The 22,601-nt window shown below is 31.8% G+C and overlaps 1 protein-coding gene across 4 annotated transcripts in view; it reads left to right on the top strand.

Annotated features, from left to right (window-relative positions):
- The window catches only part of LOC139517719 (TSC22 domain family protein 4-like), a 62,397-nt gene extending 47,244 nt beyond the window's left edge, over positions 1 to 15,153 (top strand). For all 4 annotated transcript variants that reach the window (XM_071309078.1, XM_071309079.1, XM_071309080.1 and 1 more), the window contains 2 exons: positions 8,769 to 8,814; positions 12,298 to 15,153. In XM_071309078.1, coding sequence (XP_071165179.1) covers positions 8,769 to 8,814; positions 12,298 to 12,474 — 223 coding nt within the window. In that variant the 3' untranslated portion in view covers positions 12,475 to 15,153. The remainder of the gene's footprint in view (positions 1 to 8,768; positions 8,815 to 12,297) is intronic.
- The last annotated feature ends 7,448 nt before the right edge of the window (positions 15,154 to 22,601 follow it).

Here is a 22,601-nt window from a genome sequence, read left to right as displayed (position 1 = left end):
AAGTTAAGTGTTTGTTTTATAACCTTATTGAAGACAAAAGATTTTCAAAGAAGAAAAAAAAAACTGGAAAATGCACGAGTATAGCTGAAACTTAACCTTTAACCTTCAACTAATATAAGGATAATATTAGAAGATGACATCAAATATTAGTCATTATTGTTTTTAAATTTGTATAGTTATCCAGTTTTTGGTGTTCATAATGTCAATTGACATTTATTGTCTGTTGCAAATATTTTTATACTGTTGCATCATCCATTATTTATTTTTGTATGATAAAATAAGGATGTTGATTATATCATTACATTGTCCAAATGCATATAATCTTTATTCACATGTGCACATACATCATATATGTTTTGGATGCCTAATCTCCCAAAGTATCATTTATTTATGTTGTGGATGCCAAATCTTGCCCTTTTATTTACCTGTATTTTGGATCCCTAATCTATTATCATTTACCTGTTTCTTGGATGCTGAATCTCCTTTATCATTCACCAGTGCTTTGGATACCTAATTTCCCCTAATCATTTACCTGTGTGTTGGACCCCTGATTTCTCCTTATCATTTACCTGATTTTTGGACCCTAATCTCCCCTTATCATTTACCAGTGTTTTGGACACCTAACTTTCGATACCATTTACTTGTGTTTTGGATGCCTTATCTCCTGCTACCATTTACCTGTGTTTTGGATGCCTCAAATCTCCCATTATAATTTACCTGTGTTTTGGATGCCTAATCTCCCCTTATTACATACCTGTGTTTTGGATGCCTAATCTCCCTTTTATTCTTACCTGTGTTTTAGATGCCTAATCTCCTCTAATTACTTACCTGTGTTTTATTGCCTAATCTCCCCTTATTACTTACCTGTGTTTTGGATGCCTAATCTCCCCTTATTACTTACCTGTGTTTTGGATGCCTAATCTCCCTTTTATTAATAACATGTGTTTTGGATGCCTAATCTCCCCTTACCTGACTTACCTGTGTTTTGGATGCCTAATCTCCCCTTATCATTTACCTGTCTTTTGTGACATAAATCCATAAATCTGTGTCAAACTGGATTCTATTTATTTTTCTTTTAAACAAATAATTGTTTGACCTTTGAACAAAAAAAGAAATAAGATATATTTTTAGATGTTGACAATGTCATATTTGCAGCTCAAAATAGAAAAGTCATTACTTTTTTCATTATATACTTTCCAATACATTGAATTGCTATGTATTCTCTGTATGGAGATGGTGAAATTTTTAGTAGTAGTGACACAGCATGCATGAACTAATTATTGCATGAATAATTTAAAGAACAAATTCAGTAAGAACCCCAACACGCATTTAGTTTAGACTTGAATGAAAATCAACTACACCTAGCTTTTTTTTTAATTAAATATCTTCGAAAAAATGCACAAATTAAAACTTTTTTAGTATTATTAATTTTATTGATGGTGAGACACTTAATATTTTATAACACTTCTTAGGTCTTTGCTCATGCTGTATTTTGAACTTCTGTGGCATTGGTTTAACTTGTAAATCTGTTTTTTTAAGAACCACACCCAAAGTTCAAGGCAAAAGTTGTAAATTGTGTAACTAGAAACTTGAAGTTTCTTTAGTCATGAATGTGTATCTGCTTCCTTAAATCCTTCAAAAGCAGTCTATCTCAGTGGAAATCTTAAACGTTATCAAATTATATGCTAACTTAACTTAAAAGCAGGTAACTGATAATTGTCTTCAACCTAGAGCATGTAATTATGTAATGATAGACATCATCATCAAAGATCAGTTAGGATAAAAAGGATGTATGATAATACAGGTGCCAAAAAAATGTACTTTGACATAATACGTAGTGTACTTAATCAACTTGGAAGAAATGATACAACAATGCTTATGCATAAAAAGGTCTTGTTAGGATTTAGATATTATTATCATATTGCATAATGATTCTAAGTATTTGAACAAGACTAGCAACAAACTTATAAACATTAAAAAAAAATCCTATTAGACTAAGTCCTTATTTTAAAAAGTACTTGAAGTGTGTATAATCTCCCCCAGTTAAAAAGCAACTTTTCTTATAAAAAAAATATATATATATATATATATTCAGATATTATGAGCGATGGACTAAAACCTTTCAAATAGCTCTCTTTATGCTTCTTTCTTCATTAAATGTATACAATTCAGTTATTGATAATCCATACTACCATACAATGTGTGTCACCAAAGGCACAGATTAGAGTGCTATTTTAATCATTTGACTGACACTTACATTCCTCAATCTTTCAGTGAACATTAATGAAACTGTAAAAAGTCTGATGGGAATCACTGCCTCAGTGTTAACTACATGTTTTCCCTTTTAAGTTCACTCAAGTGGATTTCTATTTTAAACAAGGCTTGAAAAATTAAGTCAAAAGCCAATGTATTTTTACAGTCTTTCAATATTCTGATTCTGAACAAGAACAACTGAAAACAAACATAGTATATTTTATCATTTTATTTTATCCCCGAAGACAGACTGTGACTTCTGCGAGGTCAATTTATAATATTAAATGATTATTGAAAGTTCTTGGGTCTCATTTAGTGATTTAATGCCTTTAATTTTACTTGTTCCCCGTTTCAAACTGACGTCAGGCATATATATTTGACACCACCTGCTATTGTTTTTACCTTTGAGACAGATAATGACAATTTTTGCATATATTGGGTAATTAGTCATGCAATGTCTTATTTGAACTCATTTATACTATATCAAATGTATGGTTCAAGTAAGGTGTACTGTCGTTTTATATGTCTATTTTGTCAGGTTAAAGGATGTGTATTAAAAGAAATGTCGAGAAGTATAATCTATTTGTTTCATTGTTATATATTTCTCTCTTTTAATAAAAGAGAGAAATATATAACAATGAAACAAATTAAAGCAGAATATTCAATATTGCCCTGTGTTTGGTATATTATAATGCTAGGATTTGTTTGTTTTCATTGTTATATATTTCTCTCTACTAAGCAGAATATTCAATATTGCCCTGTGTTTGGTATATTATAATGCTAGGATTTGTTTGTTTTCATTGTTATATATTTCTCTCTACTAAGCAGAATATTCAATATTGCCCTGTGTTTGGTATATTATAATGCTAGGATTTGTTTGTTTTCATTGTTATATATTTCTCTCTACTAAGCAGAATATTCAATATTGCCCTGTGTTTGGTATATTATAATGCTAGGATTTGTTTGTTTTCATTGTTATATATTTCTCTCTACTAAGCAGAATATTCAATATTGCCCTGTGTTTGGTATATTATAATGCTAGGATTTGTTTGTTTTCATTGTTATATATTTCTCTCTACTAAGCAGAATATTCAATATTGCCCTGTGTTTGGTATATTATAATGCTAGGATTTGTTTGTTTTCATTGTTATATATTTCTCTCTACTAAGCAAAATATTCAATATTGCCCTGTGTTTGGTATATTATAATGCTAGGATTTGTTCTTGAGAGTTTGTTATGTTCATGAAAAGCACTAGAAGCTCACATGAACATGTTATTGACCTGTTAGTACCAAGGCCAGATTAGGAACAGGTGTTATCCCATCTATGTCAAGGTCATTTGTTACATCTAAAAATAGCAAACTTTACAACTTTCTATCAATTTTATTTTTAAACTGGTATATGCATTGAAAGTTGAGGCATGACTGGAGCCCCCAACCCCCACCCCAACCCCTTATAAAAAGTTCTGGATCTGCCACTGTGAATATTAAAGTTGCATTGTAAAGTCTAAATTTGTAAGGTGTGTACAAAAATTATTTTGATTTTGATACTCTGTACAGTGGAGAGGACAGTGTGCTTATTGTTTTAATTTGTGAGTTCCATTGAGCACTGCTCCAAGATATCTGAGGTTTTTTTTTTCTTCAGTTCAACAAATAATTTAACATGTAAGATTATGTAATCTTATAATTTAATTGCACACCATGGAAAGGTCTGACCAGAATATGATTATCATGTTCAGAATAGATGATTTAGTGTAAACAAGTCACTCTAGCTGGAGTTTATTTAAGGTTAAAAGGTCATTTGTCAAAGACAATGGTTGTTTTCAGAGATAATAATTTTAAATCTAATGATGTACACCCATAGGTCAAAGCTCCATTGGTCAAGGACTAACATCAAGGACGTCTTGTTTTGAAATATTTTAAATAATAGTGATATCGACAACTTTCAATAGAATTTAAACACAGATATTGAACTGTTATGATTGAAATGATAAATAAACCAAGGACTTTAAATATTTGTGAAGGAATACAAAAATAAACTGAAGAAAAAGAAGTCCTAAAATCAGGCCATTCACGTTTTTTGTTAAAGTTTGTCATGTTTGGGCCTTTTATAAGAAGTTTACTAAACAGTATGGGTTTTGCTTGTTTGTTCAAGGTCATACATTAAGTACAGTGACCTTTAGTTGTTTACATCCTTGTGTTCATGGGGTCATACATCCTTGTGTTCATACATCCTTGTGTTCATTGGGTCAGACATCCTTGTGTTCATGGGGTCACAATGGATAGTTCATTGTCACATTGGCAATCATACCACATATATTTATGTCCTATACATGGCATTGCAATGGTCGATGATTACAAGAATAGTGCAATGCATTCTTAATTTGTATTACAGTTTTGTTAGCATTGTGTTTTCGTGATCTAGAAACATTCTAGATTGTATATCATCACTGCAGAAAAATAGATTCTAAATTCAAGCCAAAAGCAAGTCTCAGACTACATATAGCCTCACATTTACATTAGTAAAACAAATCTTTTAATACATTTGGATTGTGTTTGATTGTTTTTTTTAGTCAAATGTTTCTTTTTATAGAACATCTGAATAAAAAGATATAACATTTGTGTTTGTACAAGCCCACAGGAAGTTGTAAGGTAAATTAAACAGCATGCATGTTGTAAATTTCCTCTAGATCTATTTTTGAAAAGACTTAAATTGATAACTTTGATTATTAACAAGAGGTTTCTTCATGTTCAATTCCTTTGGCTAAGATTTTTCTTGTCATTTATGTGAAGTTCAGTTTAAACATGTGAGATGACAAGTAACTTTTTACAAGTATACAACATAATGTAGGCTTTTATTGTAGTTCCTTTATATTTTGGTGATCCATTTGTCAGATAAGATACAAGAAATGTATGTATAATTTAAAGTATAAAATCCAAACAAATGGATTGCTTCTAAAACATAAAAAAACATGTAAATAAACAATAAACAATAAGCAATACAAATATGTAACATTTGCAAATATATATTTTTTAAATCTATATTCTGAGTTTGTTTGGGGCTTTTTTCCCCCTTTCTTCTATGTTGGACTTTTGATGTTTGATTATAAAATTGAGAAAGGAAATGGTGAATATGTCAAAGCGACAACCACCCGACCATGTTTGATTTTTGTCAGTTTATGGACTTCCCTTCTTTGAATTTGCCCTGGAGTTAAGTATTTTTGTTATACTTTAAATCTTAGACAATATGCCTCCCTTCTTTGAATTTGCCCTGGAGTTAAGTATTTTTGTTATACTTTAAATCTTAGACAATATGCCTCCCTTCTTTGAATTTGCCCTGGAGTTAAGTATTTTTGTTATACTTTAAATCTTAGACAATATGCCTCCCTTCTTTGAATTTGCCCTGGAGTTAAGTATTTTTGTTATGCTATAAATCTTAGACAAAATGCCTCCCTTCTTTGAATTTGCCCTGGAGTTAAGTATTTTTGTTATACTTTAAATCTTAGACAATATGCCTCCCTTCTTTGAATTTGCCCTGGAGTTAAGTATTTTTGTTATACTTTAAATCTTAGACAATATGCCTCCCTTCTTTGAATTTGCCCTGGAGTTAAGTATTTTTGTTATACTATAAATCTTAGACAAAATGCCTCCCTTCTTTGAATTTGCCCTGGAGTTAAGTATTTTTGTTATACTATAAATCTTAGACAAAATGCCTCCCTTCTTTGAATTTGCCCTGGAGTTAAGTATTTTTGTTATACTTTAAATCTTAGACAATATGCCTCCCTTCTTTGAATTTGCCCTGGAGTTAAGTATTTTTGTTATACTTTAAATCTTAGACAATATGCCTCCCTTCTTTGAATTTGCCCTGGAGTTAAGTATTTTTGTTATACTTTAAATCTTAGACAATATGCCTCCCTTCTTTGAATTTGCCCTGGAGTTAAGTATTTTTGTTATACTTTAAATCTTAGACAATATGCCTCCCTTCTTTGAATTTGCCCTGGAGTTAAGTATTTTTGTTATACTATAAATCTTAGACAAAATGCCTCCCTTCTTTGAATTTGCCCTGGAGTTAAGTATTTTTGTTATACTTTAAATCTTAGACAATATGCCTCCCTTCTTTGAATTTGCCCTGGAGTTAAGTATTTTTGTTATACTATAAATCTTAGACAAAATGCCTCCCTTCTTTGAATTTGCCCTGGAGTTAAGTATTTTTGTTATACTATAAATCTTAGACAAAATGCCTCCCTTCTTTGAATTTGCCCTGGAGTTAAGTATTTTTGTTATACTATAAATCTTAGACAAAATGCCTCCCTTCTTTGAATTTGCCCTGGAGTTAAGTATTTTTGTTATACTTTAAATCTTAGACAACATGCCTCCCTTCTTTGAATTTGCCCTGGAGTTAAGTATTTTTGTTATACTATAAATCTTAGACAATATGCCTCCCTTCTTTGAATTTGCCCTGGAGTTAAGTATTTTTGTTATACTATAAATCTTAGACAATATGCCTCCCTTCTTTGAATTTGCCCTGGAGTTAAGTATTTTTGTTATACTTTAAATCTTAGACAACATGCCTCCCTTCTTTGAATTTGCCCTGGAGTTAAGTATTTTTGTTATACTATAAATCTTAGACAACATGCCTCCCTTCTTTGAATTTGCCCTGGAGTTAAATATTTTTGTTATACTTTAAATCTTAGACAACATGCCTCCCTTCTTTGAATTTGCCCTGGAGTTAAGTATTTTTGTTATACTATAAATCTTAGACAAGATGCCTCCCTTCTTTGAATTTGCCCTGGAGTTAAGTATTTTTGTTATACTTTAAATCTTAGACAACATGCCTCCCTCCTTTGAATTTGACCTGGAGTTAAGTATTTTTGTTATACTTTAAATCTTAGACAACATGCCTCCCTTCTTTGAATTTGACCTGGAGTTAAGTATTTTTGTTATACTTCAAATCTTAGACAACATGCCTCCCCTTCAGGTTAGCAATATTAAATAACGATTTGATTAGTTGTTTCAAGTTCTGCATAAAATATGACTTTGCACTCGGTTGATATAATATGAGTAAACATTATTAACATTTCCTGATGTACTTTATGCATACTGTGAATTAGTAAAAATTTAACAAGTAAATAGTAGGTGTATATGTAAAAGTTTTAACTAGTAAATAGTAGGTGTATATGTAAAAGTTTTAACTAGTAAATAGTGGGTGTACTATGTACTGATGCAGTGTATCTCAATAGAATTATATTGTAGTAACTTTCAGTTTCAGTATGGTGCTGTAATTCACAGAATCCATTCAAAGTTCTTATTCAATCAATAACATCATCACCAATACAAAAATAAAGTTGACTTTTGGTATTAACTAGAGTATGACTATTAATGTGCCTCTAAAGATTGTTACTTAGGTTGGCAGTCTATAGGTTATTGACCTAAAGAGGTCTAATCTAATTATTTGTTATTAGTTGTAAACTGGTAATATCCAGTAATAGCCATGAATGAGTCAGAAAAATGTTATGTCCATGTAATGTCTCCTTCTGTCCTCAAAACTTCCTCCCTAAATGATGGGTAGCCATTGCAAATGACCTATGGTTGAATGTTGAGGTGATTGACCTTCATATGTCCTGAAATGAGAGCATGACATGGTCAAGGATTTAATGGTGGGTTACCTGTAGTGTGAAGTGTTTTGGTAAGCACTTTTATAACCTGTACATAAACAATCGTTTATCTTTAAATAGAAGTGAATTTGGTCCTGTATTTTATTATTGTAGTGGATCTGTAAGAAGTAAGGTGGCAAAGCTCTTGTAGTGAATAGTTTTTAAAATATAATTATTGAAAGCTTGAAAATCAAAAGTTTATTAGTGAATATTTGAAAGTGGAAAATAGAAAAGTGTAGTTAGTGAAAACTATAACTTTTGTTGTATACTTCATTGAGTGAGAACCTGCTTTCAATGAAAGTTATGGAATTTTGTAACCCACCAAGTAGAATGTATGGCAATGGGAATATATTTGTTTTTCCTGATCTCCAACTAACTCAAGCTTTGAAAGAAGTTGATTGGATTAGTTTGTTTGATATTGAAGAAGAGTAAGAACTTTGTTTATATTTGTTATTATTTTTTATGGACTCTGTTTCCTGTAAACATTATAGAATTGCAGCAAAAATAATGAAATAAAAAAATGAAATTTTTGAATGTACCAATTTCCTAGAGTTTTATGCATGAGAATAGGTTGTGATATATTGAATCTATTGTTATGTGTTTTATTTATGAGAATCGGTTTTAATGTAGAATTATTGACTGCATGGTGCTTAAATGAACTCTAGCCTAGTTTATTCCAAAGCATATATATGTTGGATTAATGGATTATTGATTTCATTTTCAGTTGATGGACAATAATTTCCAAGTTTGGTAATTGTTTCGCTGAGTGCTCTTTATTGCAACAATATGATTTACTGTAAAGACAATTTATAACAGCAGTCAATTTTTATAAAATTATTAATGTTTACTTTTGTCTTTTTCAGTGGTTCAAGTACTGTTGCTATTGATAATAAAATAGAACAAGCTATGGTAAGTAAATAAAGACAGATAGTTTTGAAAAATTAGTATGGCCTTCATTATCACTGGACTAGTATATATTTGTTTAGGGGCCAGCTGAGGGACGCCTCCGGGTGCGGAAATTCTCGCTACATTGAAGACCTGTTGGTGACCCTCTGCTGTTGTTTTTTATTTGGTCGGGTTGTTGTCTCTTTGACACATTCCCCATTTCCATTCTCAATTTTATTGAATACTCTGAATATTACCTAGCAGTCTGCACCAAAAACTAAATGACTACAAGTCTGAAGACCAATGTTCAAACATTTTTAACCAAAGTTTTGAACCAAAGTTTTGCAAAAACTTGCTGCTATTACATTGTAAATCAAAATAAAATTTTTACTAGTCATGGGTATCAAACTAGTGGCTAACAGTACAGACTGCCTAGGTAGGATTCAATTCCTAAACTTGTTTTTGAATCAGATATTATGAAACTTTTAAATAATCATCATACTATTTAAATAGGGATATTTAAACAATTAAAAAAGCATTAAAAATACAAATGGCATCATATTGAGGCATCAAGTGTACATAAAATTTTGACATTGCAATGTTCAAAAAAAAAATACATCAACTATAGCATCATTGCCTTAAAGACACCATTTAATTTTGTCATATACTTTTCCTTTAAAGTATAAACTGATATTATGTATATATGACTTTAAAGTATAAACTGAAGTTATGCATATATGACTTTAAAGTATAAACTGATGTTATGTATATATGACTTTAAAGTATAAACTGATGTTACGGTATGTATATAACGTAACGGTATGTATATAACGTAACGGTACCCAAATTGCACCTATTTAGCAAAAATAGCAGCGGAAATCTTACAAGCTCTCCTAGAGACTTAACAATTTGTATTTTTATGATTTGATACTATAAATGTGTTTCAAAATAGGTAAATATATTAAGATAATATACACAAAACGTTCACAGTATTTATCAACAGATGAAGTGTTTACTGAAAAAGCAAAATGTACTGAAACGTCGCCATGCGACGTCATCAAAACGTCATCTTTTTAAAATTAGCAAATACAATATGTTTTAAGTATTTATTTCTTTAAAAAAAGAAGAGTAAGCATGGACAAATATCCAATTGTTCAAAATATTTGAAAAAAATAAACAAAAGCTCTGTTATTCGACTTTTGACGATGCGAATTTAAGCATGGATGCAATTTGGGTACTCCTCATTACAGAATCATTGATGGTTTGGAGGTTAGTTCAGACCAATTTTTCTATGATTCCATATGCATTGAAAATCAAATTGGTGTACCTATAGTAAAGAAGGACACGGCTACAAAATAAACACAAAATGGAAACTTTTGTCTTAATCATAAAAAAACGTAGTTGAAAAAACTGTCAAAATAGGTGCAATTTGGGTACCGTCACGTTATGACTTTAAAGTATAAACTGATATTATGTATATATGACTTTAAAGTATAAACTGATGTTATGTATATATGACTTTAAAGTATAAACTGATGTTATGTATATATGACTTTAAAGTATAAACTGATGTTATGTATATATGAGATATTATGCAGTTGGTTGCTTCAATTTGCAACTTTTTGCATCAAACATAAACATCATGAAATCAACACCATGAACAGGATATACATTCTAATAATGTAATTGATTAAAAAAATAACAGATGTTTATTTACTCAGTTACCATGAAGCTTTTTATATTTAGAAAAGAAGAATATTGCATCATCACGTTTTATTCTGCAACATTTGCTACTGTTTAATCAGTTATTAATGACAGATAGGATATCAATATATTTTTGTTAACGACTAAAACAATGAACATTTGTATAAATATTTTCCGCCTTTCCTGAATATAAGTTTTGTAAATTAGTATCCTCAATAAAGTATTGCAAATCAGATTTAAAGCTCTCCTGGCTGGACATTTAACTAAGAAATTTATCTGAAGCCATAATACATGTAATAGACCAAATTTGCTGACTTCTTTCACCCAGAACAGCCTAGTGTTCAAAATTATAATTGTTATGTTCCCTGCTGATCACAGCAAGTTGGCCACCATAACTAAATGTAAATGCAGCTATAATTAATGAAAAATACTAGGTTATGTTATTTAAGATTGATACCTGTCAGATATTTGACAGAAGATACACTTATTATCCCCTATAAGAATGGTGATTGATAACTGCATCAGCAAATAAACAAAAATCCAAAAAAAGCTACTAAAATAAACATAAGTTGAAAAAAAAATCCTAGAATGGAATATAATTTACAACCAAACCTCTGGAAATTGTATAATATTTTGTAATAGTATTTAATCATTATGGCTGAAGACTCAGAAATAGTGGTCTTTAAATGTCAATAATGTGTGATATTATAACTCTAGTATGCTTTCACAGAGTTTGGGACACAAAGCTAGTAATTTTAATACTGATAACAAAAAACTAGTATTCTATATTTGGTGTTTATATGTAACAAGACCAAATCATTCCTGTTTTAATCAGAACATGACATCTAATGTACTTGAATACTGTTTTACAAAATTTCGTTATTGATATGTCATCAATGTTGGTTTCTTACATCTCTTCATCCATTAAAGGGAAATTAAGGTGTCCACAATTCTACTTTATACAGTAATTAAATATGTAACCATAGTAACATTTACCTCAGAAACAACATCTAAAGATGGTAACAAATTTTTATTGTGTTATTATAATGAAATCAATTTTTCCTCTGAGTATTCAGAATAATTTGTGCAGAATTTTTCCCTTGTTGTTTGTTTAAACTTGTTAGCTAATATTTTACTAACTCAATAACTACATTAATGAGAGTGTACAACATTAAGTATCTTGTTATATTTGACGATTGTATCAATATTTGATGGTTGGTAAATGTGTCTTGGGACTATTTAGCTAGCTAACACTCCTTCCTAAATTGGCTTTACTTGATAAGACTTGACATCATAGTACTGGCTGTTTTTGTTTCTACACAAGTTCTGTGGAAAAAATGTAAATGCCGAATGATTGATCACTAAAAGATGTAAAAACAATTTGTAAACCTTAATCTACCATGACTGACTTCATTTTAAAGAAAATGTTTAAATGGTAAAAAAAACTTCATTATGCAAAGATAATAACAAAATTGCATAATTAGACTATTAGGTTTTGTAATTTTAGGGCCAATTCAAAGGCATTTTGGTTTTGAACTTGAAAAGCACCTAGCTCACTCAATTTGTTTTGTAATACCTTTTTACACAGTTCAGTTGAACCCAGCATGTTGTTTTTCTGGACATCTAATGGTTATAGTTTGTAATGAAAACCCGATAAATGCTTTTTAATAGTGTTTTTTTATGAGGTAAAAGTAATATTTATATTTCATTTAATTTAGTGGTGTTCAGCATCAAGAATACTTTCCAGCTTTACCTTAAAAGTTATCAACAATGTTATGAACAAATCCCGTTTTATTTTTCTAGGATCTGGTAAAAAGTCATTTGATGTATGCTGTGAGAGAAGAGGTAGAAGTTTTAAAGGAACAAATAAAAGAACTGATGGACAAAAATCAACAGTTAGAGTATGAAAACCAGATCTTAAAAAATTCTGCTAGTCCTGAGACGCTCTCCAAACTTACCAGTCCTTCATCATCATCATGACAGCATCATAATGGATGTCTACAGATAAATTAAAACCATCATGTGGTGACACTGATGACCAAGGCCATCTCTATGGTAACCAGAGTTCATCAATAGGGTTCAAGTGGTCTGAGTTACTCCTGTTGAAACTCAGCAATTGTCATGGCTACCCACTGGATCAATAGAATATGCTGTCCCAAGATATTGCAAAGCTAATTTTGACATTTTACTTATTAATTTCATACATAATCAGAATATCAGTATTATTTATTTTGTAATGATATTGATTTTTAACATGTCAATTATATGAAAGAGTATCATTTAGCTGAGAAAATTAGGCTGTCACTGATTATCAAAATTATGCATTACTTATTACATTTTCAGAATTATGAAGGACATAATTGTAAATAATAATGATTTGAAGGATGAAAATACATAGGGAAAAAAAGTTTTAAAAACAGACAGTTACTCTCAATTGAAATTTGGTAATTGGGTTGGATTTTAATTTTATTTGTGAAAAATAATGACCATATTAATGGATGCAATAAAATACTTTGAAAATAAAAAGGTTCACCTTATGTTTTTACCATTGAACCTGAATGTCATCTTGCTGTTGGGCATATTGAATTTTTGATTTTATACAAGTTTTAATAAATTGGATGGCTGTTACAGTTAAGACACTATAACTTGATGAAGAAAGGAAAGACTGTCTGCTTAATTCTGTAGCTTCAGTTTGCATTCTATTTTCCTATCATTTTGGTGTTGCTTTTTGCTTAAAGATTCACTTTGTATGATGTATAGATATTTGTAATGAATATAAATGTAAAATAGGTTACTAGCTGTCCCTGATTGCTTTGAACAGTTTTTGTGCTGAAGTGTTTAAATTCATAAGCTGAGAAGGTTCTCAACGAAAATAGAACTGTACATATACTGCACACATTTTTTCAATAATAGTTGTTCATATTGAACCATTGTTTTGCACATGCATAATAACATGGTATTCACAGTGTTAATGAGAATTTGTGGTTAACAAATCAAACTGAACACAAACTACATTTTAATGGGATTACACCAGTTATTACATAGATTGAGTTTTGTGAGGATTTGTTACTAAATATAATGAAATAACTTTCTAAATAGTAAATTTCCTGAAGAAGGGGAGATAATTCAAACAATTATTAAAGTGGCCAGTATAAATCCCCAGTTCAGTATGCATGATTATCGTTTTGTTCAACCTTAACTTTAATAATGCAATTTAATATTAACACAATAAATTTATGAATATAATTGTATATTTGTATTATATGTATATTGATGTAACAGATATTGTTATATTTTAATAGAATATATTATATATGAAAATAATTTAATTTTCCTCTTTCTGCAGTTTTATTGTTTAATATCAGCTTAACATGTTTCTCTTTTCATGTTACTTTTAAATGAATTGCATATTATTTGGCTTGGTTATAAAATTGCCTAAGATCGTAAGATTTTTCAAATACTTCCTTTTGAAATGATATTTTAAATTTAAAAGCTTATTCTTTATATGAGGTATGTGTTATTACCTTTTTGAAAACTGTTGGGTCTGTTTTAAATGAATTAGAATAAGAAGTAATAGTAAAAGTTATTCAAATTGGAATTAGTTTGCTGGAAAGATCGAACCAGTCATTTTTACATGTTTAGAAAATTGTCATATAATAGAGTTTTTAGAATTTTACTTTTTATTTGTTATTTGCCTTTAAAATGTATTAAAATAAGTTTTCAAAGAAGTGCTATAATTTATTTTGAAGGAAAGTGTTATATGTTTTTATATTTTGTTTGAAATATTTAAGTTTAATCAAAGATACTGTGTTTTAACAGATGTAGTATGTTCACACAAACACTTACTCTAAATGTAACTAAAAACGTTTGATTAGGAAGTCAAACTACATTTGATTAAATATTGAATATTTCAAGAAATTGTTTTCTATTTCTTATCTCTGATTAATGGCATATTTATCAAAGAGACATCTATTGTATTGTTTTGATAAATGACTCTTTGAGAATATGTATAAAAAGACGAAAACAATGTTTAAGTATATCAGACAATCTATCTTTCTTATTGGGGGTGAGGGAGGGGTGACATATTGAATTATAAATGGTTACTATTTAATTAATTTTCAAATTTAGAAATAAAAAATTATAAATCAACTTAAGTTTAGGTCTTTTATAATTATGTTGAAAGAAATTTATTTGGGGTACCTGAAAGTTGGGTGGTTCCTGCAACAATAGAAATTATGTCTCCTTTATTCGTTTAACTGACATTAAAACCTATGAAAATGTTATTTAAAGGAAGAAGTATGATATGTTAATGCTGTATAAAATAACAGAAAACACATATCTCAAAAGGATCTGCAATTTTTTAACAAAATAATCTGTTCAAGATATATGCTACTCGTATGATTCAATTTGTTGACACATTAAAACACAAAAAAAACTAGTTTTGTCCTGTAAGTGGTTTTACAATACAATATTGTCTGGTATATTTAAAATGTTAAAACATGCTGGAAGATGATTTAAACCAAAATGAGATTGTTCTGGTAAGGGACATACTTGCCATTGTGATATGAATGTAATGTGCAAAAGTACTTGGAGAGAAATATGACATTTATAAACTAAATAACATTACCATGAAATTAAAATAAATTTAATTTACAATTATTATTGTGTTGACTATTTAAAGTGACATCAAAGAGTTTAACAAGTATCAGTCAAACCTGCCAACATACATTATATAGATATGGTCAAACCTGCCAACGTACATTATATAGATATGGTCAAACCTGCCAACATACATTATATAGATATGGTCAAACCTGCCAACGTACATTATATAGATATGGTCAGACCTGCCAACGTACATTATATAGATATGGTCAGACCTGCCAACGTCCATTATATAGATATGGTCAAACCTGCCAACGTCCATTATATAGATATGGTCAAACCTGCCAACATACATTATATAGATATGGTCAAACCTGCCAACATGCATTATATAGATATGGTCAAACCTGCCAACATACATTATATAGATATGGTCAAACCTGCCAACGTACATTATATAGATATGGTCAAACCTGCCAACGTACATTATATAGATATGGTCAGACCTGCCAACATACATTATATAGATATGGTCAGACCTGCCAACATACATTATATAGATATGGTCAGACCTGCCAACATACATTATATAGATATGGTCAGACCTGCCAACATACATTATATAGATATGGTCAAACCTGCCAACGTACATTATATAGATATGGTCAAACCTGCCAACGTACATTATATAGATATGGTCAAACCTGCCAACGTACATTATATAGATATGGTCAAACCTGCCAACATACATTATATAGATATGGTCAAACCTGCCAACGTACATTATATAGATATGGTCAAACCTGCCAACATACATTATATAGATATGGTCAAACCTGCCAACATACATTATATAGATATGGTCAAACCTGCCAACATACATTATATAGATATGGTCAAACCTGCCAACATACATTATATAGATATGGTCAAACCTGCCAACATACATTATATAGATATGGTCAAACCTGCCAACATACATTATATAGATATGGTCAAACCTGCCAACATACATTATATAGATATGGTCAAACCTGCCAACATACATTATATAGATATGGTCAAACCTGCCAACGTATATTATATAGATATGGTCAGACCTGCCAACGTACATTATATAGATATGGTCAGACCTGCCAACGTACATTATATAGATATGGTCAAACCTGCCAACGTACATTATATAGATATGGTCAAACCTGCCAACATACATTATATAGATATGGTCAAACCTGCCAACATACATTATATAGATATGGTCAAACCTGCCAACGTACATTATATAGATATGGTCAAACCTGCCAACATACATTATATAGATATGGTCAAACCTGCCAACATACATTATATAGATATGGTCAAACCGGTCAACATACATTATATAGATATGGTCAAACCGGTCAACGTACATTATATAGATATGGTCAAACCTGCCAACGTACATTATATAGATATGGTCAAACCTGCCAACGTACATTATATAGATATGGTCAAACCTGCCAACGTACATTATATAGATATGGTCAAACCTGCCAACGTACATTATATAGATATGGTCAAACCTGCCAACGTACATTATATAGATATGGTCAAACCTGCCAACATACATTATATAGATATGGTCAAACCTGCCAACATACATTATATAGATATGGTCAAACCTGCCAACGTACATTATATAGATATGGTCAAACCTGCCAACATACATTATATAGATATGGTCAAACCGGTCAACATACATTATATAGATATGGTCAAACCTGCCAACGTACATTATATAGATATGGTCAAACATGCCAACGTATATTATATAGATATGGTCAAACCTGCCAACATACATTATATAGATATGGTCAAACCTGCCAACATACATTATATAGATATGGTCAAACCGGTCAACATACATTATATAGATATGGTCAAACCTGCCAACATACATTATATAGATATGGTCAAACCTGCCAACGTACATTATATAGATATGGTCAAACATGCCAACGTATATTATAGATATGGTCAAACCTGCCAACATACATTATATAGATATGGTCAAACCGGTCAACATACATTATATAGATATGGTCAAACCTGCCAACATACATTATATAGATATGGTCAAACCTGCCAACGTACATTATATAGATATGGTCAAACATGCCAACGTATATTATAGATATGGTCAAACCTGCCAACGTACATTATATAGATATGGTCAAACATGCCAACGTATATTATAGATATGGTCAAACCTGCCAACGTACATTATATAGATATGGTCAAACCTGCCAACATACATTATATAGATATGGTCAAACCTGCCAACATACATTATATAGATATGGTCAAACCTGCCAACATACATTATATAGATATGGTCAAACCTGCCAACATACATTATATAGATATGGTCAAACCTGCCAACATACATTATATAGATATGGTCAAACCTGCCAACATACATTATATAGATATGGTCAAACCTGCCAACATACATTATATAGATATGGTCAAACCTGCCAACATACATTATATAGATATGGTCAAACCTGCCAACATACATTATATAGATATGGTCAAACCTGCCAACGTATATTATATAGATATGGTCAAACCTGCCAACATACATTATATAGATATGGTCAAACCTGCCAACATACATTATATAGATATGGTCAAACCTGCCAACGTATATTATATAGATATGGTCAAACCTGCCAACATACATTATATAGATATGGTCAAACCTGCCAACGTATATTATATAGATATGGTCAAACCTGCCAACATACATTATATAGATATGGTCAAACCTGCCAACATACATTATATAGATATGGTCAAACCTGCCAACATACATTATATAGATATGGTCAAACCTGCCAACATACATTATATAGATATGGTCAAACCTGCCAACGTATATTATATAGATATGGTCAAACCTGCCAACATACATTATATAGATATGGTCAAACCTGCCAACGTATATTATATAGATATGGTCAAACCTGCCAACATACATTATATAGATATGGTCAAACCTGCCAACATACATTATATAGATATGGTCAAACCTGCCAACGTATATTATATAGATATGGTCAAACCTGCCAACATACATTATATAGATATGGTCAAACCTGCCAACGTATATTATATAGATATGGTCAAACCTGCCAACATACATTATATAGATATGGTCAAACCTGCCAACATACATTATATAGATATGGTCAAACCTGCCAACATACATTATATAGATATGGTCAAACCTGCCAACATACATTATATAGATATGGTCAAACCTGCCAACATACATTATATAGATATGGTCAAACCTGCCAACATACATTACATAGATATGGTCAAACCTGCCAACATACATTATATAGATATGGTCAAACCTGCCAACATACATTATATAGATATGGATTACAGGCTTTGATCCCTGAAAATCCACACAAAATGATTTGTAGTTCCAAACTTTGAACCAAGAGAAACAAACTTGACTTTCTCCCTTTATTGAAGACCTATTGATGACCTTCTGCTGTTGTCTGTTCTATGGTCGGGTTGTTGTCTCTTTGACACATTCCCCATTTCCATTCTCAATTTTATTGACAAGTAATGTTTCTAGTGGTTAGTTATTCTGATATACTGATAATAGGCATTCGTAAACATGCAAAAACTTTTGAATTATATTTCTCTTTCTGTTTGTCAGAATTGGGAGAATCAGAATCATAGTAGAAGAATTTTAATTGTCAAGAAGGTTCTTCTATGAATAAAAGAGTGGCTGATTGACAAATTCAAAGATAGGTATATCACATAAAATAAAGGGAGATGTGGTATGATTGCCATGGCTGATTGACAAATTCAAAGATAGGTATATCACATAAAATATAGGGAGATGCGGTATGATTGCCATGGCTGATTGACAAATTCAAAGATAGGTATATCACATAAAATATAGGGAGATGTGGTATGATTGCCTTGGCTGATTGACAAATTCAAAGATAGGTATATCACATAAAATATAGGGAGATGTGGTATGATTGCCAATGAGACAACTATCCACCAAAGTTAAAAGAAGTGGATTTAAACAATCATAGGCAACTGTATGGCATTCAACAATGAGAAAAATCTTTACTGTCGACTATTAAAGGCACTGACATGAAAAATAGAAAAAGAAAACTAAGAGAATAATTTATGACAAAACAATTTACAAAAAGAAATATATGACAAATATGAACCTGGGAACAGTATATCTAACTATATATATATACATTTATATTTCTGCATGAACAAACAACATCCATGAACTACAGGCGTCTGACTTGGGACAGGCACATACAGATTGTGGCAGGGTCTGACTTGGGACAGACACATAAAGATTGTGTCAGGGTCTGACTTGGGACAGGCACATAAAGATTGTGTCAGGATCTGACTTGGGACAGGCACATAAAGATTGTGGCAGGGTCTGACTTGGGACAGGCACATAAAGATTGTGTCAGGGTCGGACAGGCACATAAAGATTGTGGCAGGGTCTGACTTGGGACAGACACATAAACATTGTGTCAGGGTCTGACTTGGGACAGGCACATAAAGATTGTGTCAGGATCTGACTTGGGACAGGCACATAAAGATTGTGGCAGGGTCTGACTTGGGACAGGCACATAAAGATTGTGTCAGGGTCTGACTTGGGACAGGCACATAAAGATTGTGGCAATGTCTGACTTGGGACAGGCACATAAAGATTGTGGCAGGGTCAACTGACTTGGGACAGGCACATAAAGATTTTGGCAGGGTCAACTGACTTGGGACAGGCACATAAAGATTGTGGCAGGGTCTGAATTGGGACAGGCACATAAAGATTGTGGCAGGGTCAACTGACTTGGGACAGGCACATAAAGATTGTGGCAGGGTCTGACTTGGGACAGGCACATAAAGATTGTGGCAGGGTCAACTGACTTGGGACAGGCACATAAAGATTGTGGCAGGGTCTGACTTGGGACAGGCACATCAAGATTGTGGCAGCGTCTGACTTTGGACAGGCACATCAAGATTGTGTCAGGGTCTGACTTTGGACAGGCACATAAAGATTGTGTCAGGGTCTGACTTCGGACAGGCACATAAAGATTGTGTCAGGGTCAACATGTTTGTGAGCAATCAACCCTCCACCTAACCTAGGACATTGCCTTTTATTGCATGCCTTTCATAATGTCTGCATACAGACTGGAGAGCTATGATAGCACTGGTGGTAGCTAAAATTACTTTGGCTTGTTTAATTAGTTACCTACCGACAAAGTTGAAGAGGACCTTAGGTTTGCAATCCACCTGTCTGTCCATTTGTCAGTCCAGCAAATCGGTTTTCCACATCTTTTTATACAACCGCAAATAATTTTGCAGTTGTATACTGTAAATACAGAAATTATTGTGTGCATTTATTATTGCCATTGTTAAAGAATGGACATAAATGCGAGATTAATTATTGCGATCTTATGAAGAACTAGATAAAGATATATGCATTAGATACCAAAATGAGAGTTCTTATTATTGTGATACTTACACAGTCGCATTATTTGAAATAATAAAAACCTCGCAATAATTTTGAATTTACAGTATTGGTATCACATTGTCGTCGTCGTCCAAAGACATTTGGTTTCTGAACAATAACTTTAGTATGAGTAAATAGTCATAACAGTTTAGGAATTAAGGGCCAAAAGGCATTTTTATACGACTGCAAAAACAAATTTGCGTCGTATTACGTCCGAAGACGCATTTAGTTTACGGACAATAACTTTAGTTCTAGTGAATGGATCTCTATAAATTTTCTCTATAAATTTTTACTGGAAGGTTCAATGCCACTAAAGGAAGATTGGGATTGATTTTTGGCGTTATGGTCCCAACAGTTTAGGGAAAAGGGACCCAAATAAGCATTTTTGTAGTTTCAAGACCATTATTTGTGATTAAGTGTATGATTCTCTCTGAAATTATACCACAAGTTTCCATATGAAAAAGGGATAGTTAGGATTGACTTTGGTGTGTGTGTGTGTGTGGGGGGGGGGGGGGGTTATAGGTCAAACCATTTAGGGATTAGGGGCAACAAGGAGGAAAAACGATTTTTCTGATTAATGGACAATAAAGACAATTTAAAGGCAGTGTAAGCGAGATAATCCATATACATTTAAAATACAATGGTGTGTATATTCAGATTTACCTCCCTTACACTACTTGTAAATTATGTATAATAAAATGTCAGGTTTTGGACTATTTGGGGTGGTTGGGGGTTCAATAGGCAACAGCATAGTGTATTGCACTAAAAGTAAAAAGGGTTGTTAAACTTTTCTTTCGGAGGTGAAAAGGGAGGAGGTTCAATTTGCAACAGCAAACAATATATAAATTCAAATCATTTAACCAATTACAATCCAAATTCATACCTGTATCAAGCACTAATATTGTGTCTATTTTTGCCCCAACTGTTCAGTGTTGGACCTCTGCGGTTGTATCGAGCTTCGCTCAGACAAGCAATTTATTTCTAGTTTCCAGACAATAACTTGTGGGGGGTTATGGCTCAAACCGTTTAGACATAAGGGACAAAAAAGGGGGAAAACAAGGGTTTCTTGGTTAAAGAACAATAAAGACAATTTTAAAGCAATCAGTGTTAACTGTTTTAAAAGATTTTAAATTTTTTTTTATTTTTTTTTTTGGGGGGGGGGGGGGGGAGGGGGGCTCAATATACGCAGGAGCATAATGTATGTATTGCACAAAAGCAAAAAAGGAGGAGAAAGGGAGGGGGCAATTCGCAACAGTTTTTGCACAAAAGCAAAAAATTGAATATAAATTCAAATCATATAACCAATTCTAAGTTCTTTGACTATAGTTTTTCGGTGTTAGAAACCTATTGTGTGTCAAATATTTAATTACAATCTATAATTCAGACCTGTATCAAGCGCAAATATTGTGTCCATTTTTGTCCCAACTGTTCAAGGTTGGACCTCTGCGGTCATATCCAGGTGCACAAAGCGAAGCAATTTATTTCTTCATGCTTGAAGATATTGATTGATATTTGGTGTTTGGTTTTATCATGATAAGTTACAGATCAAGTTCAAAATTTTGTTCTGGTCTGATGATTTGTGCAGAGTTATGATCCTTTGACTTGGCATCCTGACCCAATCTTATAATAAGGGTACTGACAGTCATGCATTGAGGCAGTATCCCAGGCTAATGGTGTAACACCACTTATTCGTTCGGGCCCGGTCAGAAAGCACATACCAGAAAGTAGTACATATTTAACACAAAATAGTTCCTAGGCATGAGTGTAACTTTCAAAATACGTAGAATATTTAGGTATTTTTTGGTATCAAATGAGGACTGATGATCATTGTAGAACACTTTTTGACTTTAATTTTGAATATTAAAAAAAACGGTATCAAATTTTAAAAAGAGGGTACATTTTGTCTGTTTGTCAGATCTGAAGTACCTGTTTTGGTACAATCCAAAAGTTC

Source organism: Mytilus edulis, chromosome 3, assembly GCF_963676685.1.
Source record: "Mytilus edulis chromosome 3, xbMytEdul2.2, whole genome shotgun sequence".
NCBI lineage: Eukaryota > Metazoa > Mollusca > Bivalvia > Mytilida > Mytilidae > Mytilus > Mytilus edulis.
The sequence above is the reverse complement of the archived record's forward strand: the minus strand, read 5'-3'. Positions and strand labels throughout refer to the sequence as shown.